The sequence below is a fragment of the Oncorhynchus tshawytscha genome, linkage group LG09 (genome assembly GCF_018296145.1).
Source record: "Oncorhynchus tshawytscha isolate Ot180627B linkage group LG09, Otsh_v2.0, whole genome shotgun sequence".
Lineage (NCBI taxonomy): Eukaryota > Metazoa > Chordata > Actinopteri > Salmoniformes > Salmonidae > Oncorhynchus > Oncorhynchus tshawytscha.
Window position 1 is genome coordinate 40,086,463 of NC_056437.1, and position 6,000 is coordinate 40,092,462.

Genomic DNA, 6,000 nt, shown 5'->3' on the forward strand with positions numbered 1-6,000 from the left:
GCTTTCTTTGTGCAGACTATCAACAGTAGCCAGCATATTTCTAGTATGTTCACTATTGAAGGTTTACTTCTGTAAATCGCTTTCCCTAGCTCAAAATACAATCAGCTCAGTGAGTGAGTAGCTTCTTTTTGCTCCTGACAGCTTGCGTGTGTGCTATGTGAAGGCATCAACTCATGTACTGCTCGAGTAGCTGCGACGCGTGGGCGCGTGGTGGTGCTTAAATGAAAGGCCAATCATATTCCTCAAATGTAAATACATGTCCGTGCGTAGTCTTCAAAATGGTAGACTAAAACAGAGGAGGCAAACCTTGAACTGGAATGCAAAAACGCACACAGAAGTTGACAAGATCCACTGGCACGACATGTTTTTACTGTCCCCGGGCCAGTGGGCCATCGTTAATGTCAGACCCTGCATTATCATCCCGGTGACAACTCTGGATGTTATGGGTGTAAGCACTATGGCTGAAAATAACTCCTGTCCTGGAAAGCTAATGGCTTGACCCCTGATCCATCCCAATCCTGTAATGGTCTCACCCCCCCCTCCCAGGACACTGACCCTCTGTGCTCGCTCCTTCTGTTCCTTCTCCTGGGCCAGGAAAGCCTCCAGCTTCTGCTGCACGCTCGTCAGCTTCTCTGGGTTCACCCTGGCAACAAGAAAATACTTTGTGAATCCACAAATCACATTTGTAAAATCTATTTTAAAAAAAGGTCACAGATGCATGGACACGCTCATGGAAAAAATATTTTTTAAACCCCCCTCCCCACACAGGTTATTAGTGGTCCGTAACAAAACTTGCCATTCATATCAAAAGGTCATATATTTGCACACGTGATGAGCTTGAAAACAGTTGCCCTATCATCATTATCATATTGGACAAGACATCATTTCGGCCCCCAAAAAACAGTCAAAGCTATTTAGGTCACAACATGTCATATCTAGCATTATCTCCTTCGTAGAAAAAGCTAGCCCAGCTAAGTCCATTTGTAGCACTGTGATGGATGGACTTCTTCTCTGTCAAGGTCTAGTGGCCCTCTGTGCCAGGCAGCTTTGCGTGAGAGAAGGGGCACATCTAAAATGTCAATTTTCCTCTCCATTGCCTACCTCAGTGTCACAGAGGCAACAGGAGACTGAAGGGGAATCGTATAGTGGGGATGACATGGAAATGAGCAACTGTCCACCCTAACTGTCCAATGACAACATTAACAACCAGTCAGGCTGAAATAAGGATGTTCTTTGTTTTGAGGTAAAAACCAGGGCTGCATTCCAATTCCCTACCCCTTAGCTCAAAGTGTGTACTTGCTCACTACACTTGTTCCCTCCCCTAATAGATTTAGAAGCCATTGGTTGGGTGTTAGCATAAACCAGAGTGAGTTCCCACCATATTTATTACACCAGTCCATCAATGAGGGGGAGTGAATGAGTGCCAACTTCGGGGAAAATTAAATCAACCCGTCTAGAGCATATTAGCTGTCAGGTCTTTTGGAAGTCAGGGAGAGTTCATAAAAAAGACACTCGTAGGTTAATTGGGGGGCACTCACTATTGTCCATCTTTCAGAGTACGGCTGCACAATGCACTTCCCTCTCCAGAATGCACTCTCGCCAGCCAATTTGTGCACATTCATTGTTTCGTAACTTCATTGTGTAAATTGTTTGCGTTTGATTGTTAGTGTCTATCAATTCCCTATTACATATATCACCAGTAGTACATTTACTGTTAATTCCTATAAATTCTAATCTACAAATGTTTGTTTGGTTACGGTAATGTGTTAATGCGTTCAATACAATATTATTCCAGTCTTTTATTGTTCTCATTGTCGGAGTGGACAATGTCATGATACTTATTATGGCATTATTAAAGATATTGATATAGGTTTGACTAGTGTCGACAATGGAGTAGTCAATGCTGTTTTCTGTGTAGCTAAGACCAAGTTTAACACCTGCTTAATTCTTTAATCATACCTGTATGTCATGGGTGCCTGACTTTGTATAAAAGTGGTGGTTCACACACTGTTGGGGGGGTCTGGAGATACAGTTTTTCTGACTAGAATACTAATCTACCACCTTCCCTCAAAGTCCCACCCACAGTGATTGATTGACATCTGAAATCCTACCAACGCTTTGACACAAACATCCTGCCCCCTCCACAGTGATTGATTGACAGGTCAAACTGTTAAAGGGATGGTTCACCCAAATTACAAAATGACGCTAGTTTCCTTACCTAACTGTCCACAGCAGCTGAGACAATTAAATACATAATTTGAAGAAACAGAATTTGAATGATTGAAAATGCATGAATTCAAAGGTCATGACTTTCTACTCAATACCACAACTCAGTACCAATCTGGGAGGTAAAGTCAGTCAAGTCCTCAATAATTTAGCTTTGTCTTTTGGGTGGCATCAAGGCATAATAATGTACTAGAGGCCACCAAAATAGAGCTTGTTTGTCAACAAACAAACAAAATTCTCGAACCCTCAGCCCGGAACTCCCTCGCTGGCTACTTTTTCTATTTGGCTGGTGGCTACTTTTTCTATTTGGCTGGTGGAAAACACTGCTATAGGGCTAGGTTACAGGTAACCTACGGAAGGCTTGGTTTGTAATAATATGAAACAGAAACCAAGCAATTTTTACAGGAAAATAAGTTCTAGATACAAGGTTTACCAGAATCATCTCATCTCTCGATGATGAGCATATGTTCATGTAGCTTAAACTGACATTTTTCACATGGCTAAAATAATGTAGGCCTAACTTCGGGTTGACCCCCCTCCATTTAGTTGACTAAATGTTTGGTCGATAGGCTGTTGGCTTTTCATAAACGGCTACTGCTTTGGACCCAACACTGGTTGTGAGAGTATTTCTTAGGCCTACAGTAATGTGTGAAGATAATGTGTCTTGGGTATAAATGTTAAATGTTGAGTCAAGAAGGGGAGTGTGGCTTAGATGCACAAGCCACGCGTTTCAGGAATGCGTTCTCTCGCACCAATATGTGCGCATTCAGTAGTAAATCTCCAGTAGTAAATTTACCATTAATTCCCATAATTTCTAATCTACAATGTTTCTTTGGTTATGCTTACTTATGTTAATGCATTACATGTATTACAGTTGTTCTCATTGTCGGGGTGGACACGTTGTTCACAGAGCTCACAACCTGTGTTACACTTGGGAGAAAAGGTCTTGATTCTCATGATCAGAGATCTTTCGGTTCCTTTTGGCAGGTGACCAAAAGGTCACTGACAGAGCTTCAGAGCTTCCTCTGTGGGGATGGGAGAACCTTCCAGACGGACAACCATCTCTGCAGCACACTAGACAGGAGCCACTCCTCAGTAAAAGGCACGACAGACCCGCTTGAGGTTGGCCAAAAGGGAGATAAGGCAATAAATAGGCCATGGTGGCGAGGTAATAACGATATAGCAAGTAAACACTAGAGAGATTGATGTCCAGAAGATGAATGTGCAAGTAGAGATACTGTGGTGCAAAGGAGCCAAATAAATAAATAAATACAGTATGGGGATGAGGTAGTTTGGTGGGGTATTTATAGATGGGCTATGTACAGGTGCAATGATCTGTGAGCTGCTCTGACAGCTCACAACTGACTTGCCTAGTTAAATAAAAGGTTGAATAAAAAAAATCTATTAAAACAGGGGAGGATGGCACTGGCATTTCTCTACAAGTAGGGTGAGTCAACATATTTTTTTCTACTACAGAAATCAGTACCATGGACAGCCACATCAGATTTAGCTTATGTTGATTGGACTAAATAGTTTTTGGCATATTTTAGTTGTCACTGTATTAGACTAAGCATAGCTGTTTAGATGATGTTGAAATGGTGCTGGAATAGTGGAGGCAGCTCCTGTTTTCTATGTGACCTGCAGTAACTCTCCGTGGTTTGAAATCAATAGTTGTTTAGTTGTCAAAAAAAATGTCAGAAACATTACCTTGCTTGACCATGCTGTACGTCTTGTAACTGTTGGTTACATGCAATATGATTTGTGGACTCCCACGGACAGATGTTGCTCTCCGGTTTTGTGATGAAACAAAGGTGTGGTTGAATATATTATTTTCTCGGCCTTAGCATATACAGTGCGGAGAACAAGTATTTGATACACTGCCGATTTTGCAGGTTTTCCTACTTACAAAGCATGTACGGTCTGTAATTGTTATCATAGGTACACTTCAACTGTGAGAGACGGAATCTAAAACAAAAACCAAGAAAATCATTGTATGATTAAGTAATTAATTTACATTTTATTGCATGACATAAGTATTTGATCACCTACCAACCAGTAAGAATTCCGTCTCTCACAGACCTGTTCGTTTTTCTTTTTATGGCTTCAGGGGCAGTATTGAGTAGCTTGGATGAAAAGGTGCCCATTGTAAACAGCCAGCTCAGTTGCTAATATATGCATATTATTAGTAGTATTGGATAGAAAACACTCTGAAGTTTCCAAAACGGTCAAAATATTGTCTGTGAGTATAACAGAATTGATATTAGAGGTGAAGCCCTGAGGAAAATCAAAACAGGAAGTGGCTTCTATTTTGAAAACTCCATGTTCCATAGCCTCCCTTTGCTGGATTTAAAGGGATATGAACCAGATTCCTTTTCCTATCGCTTCCTCAAGGTGTCAACAGTCTTCAGACATAGTTAAAGGCTTTTATTTTGAAAAATGAGCCAGAACGATAACATCGCATCAAGTGGTCACATGAGTTTTGCTCGCGCAATAGAGTTTGGATAGGTATTGCTTTTCCCTCTCCTACTGTGAAAGACATTTGCGGTTGATATATTATCGATTATATATTTTTAAAACAACCTGAGGATTGATTATAAAAAAAGTTTGACATGTTTCTGTGGACATTATGGAAACTATGTGGAATTTTTGTCTGCGTTGTCATGACTGCTCTTTCCTGTGGATTTCTGAACATAACGCGCCAAACAAACGGAGGTATTTTGGATATAAAAACAATCTTTGTGTAACTGGGAGTCTCGTGAGTGAAAACAGCAATTATTAGAAAATGGAAGAAGTTCAAGATGACAGTCAATCACCCTCGGTCTGGGGCTCCACCTTGTGGGGCATCAATGATCATGAGGAAGGTGAGGGATCAGCCCAGAACTACACAGCAGGACCTGGTCAATGACCTGAAGAGAGCTGGTGAACACAATCTCAAAGAAAACCATTAGTAACACTACGCCGTCATGGATTAAAATCCTGCAGTGCACGCAAGGTCCCCCTGCTCAAGCCAGCGCATGTCCAGGCCCATCTGAAGTTTGCCAAAGACTATCTGGATGATCCAGAGGAGGAATGAGAGAAGGTCATGTGGTCTGACGAGACAAAAAGAGCTTTTTGGTCTAAACTCCACTCGCCGTGTTGGAGGAGGAAGAAGGATGAGTACAACCAAGAACACCATCCCAACCGTGAAGCATGGAGGTGGAAACATCATTCTTTGGGGACAGGACGACTGCATCATATTGAGGGGAGGATGGATGGGGCCATGTATCGCGAGATCTTGGCCAACAACCTCCTTCCCTCAGTAAGAGCATTGAAGATGGGTCGTGGCTGGGTCTTCCAGCATGACAACGACCCGAAACACACAGCCAGGGCAACTAAGGAGCTGTTCTGTAAGAAGCATCTCAAGGTCCTGGAGTGGCCTAGCCAGTCTCCAGACCTGAACCCAATAGAAAAGCTTTGGAGGGGGCTGAAAGTCTGTATTTCCCAGCGACAGCCCCGAAACCTGAAGGATCTGGAGAAGGTCTGTATGGAGGAGTGGGCCAAAATCCCTGCTGCAGTGTGTGCAACCCTGGTCAAGAACTACAGGAAACACATGATCTCTGTAATTGCAAACAAAGGTTTCTGTACCAAATATTAAGTTCTGCTTTTCTGATGTATCAAATGCTTTTGTCATGCAATACAATGCAAATTAATTACTTAAAAATCATATGATGTGATTTTCTGGATTTTTGTTTTAGATTCCGTCTCTCACAGTTGAAGTGTATCTATGATAAAAAT

The 6,000-nt window shown here is 42.0% G+C and overlaps 1 protein-coding gene across 2 annotated transcripts in view; it reads right to left on the reverse strand.

Annotated features, from left to right (window-relative positions):
• Nucleotides 1–6,000, reverse strand: part of ddx10 (DEAD (Asp-Glu-Ala-Asp) box polypeptide 10) — a 70,871-nt gene that overhangs the window by 45,726 nt on the left and 19,145 nt on the right. For both annotated transcript variants that reach the window (XM_024431952.2, XM_024431951.2), the window contains exon 11: nt 556–643. In XM_024431952.2, the coding sequence (XP_024287720.1) occupies nt 556–643 (88 nt within the window). The remainder of the gene's footprint in view (nt 1–555; nt 644–6,000) is intronic.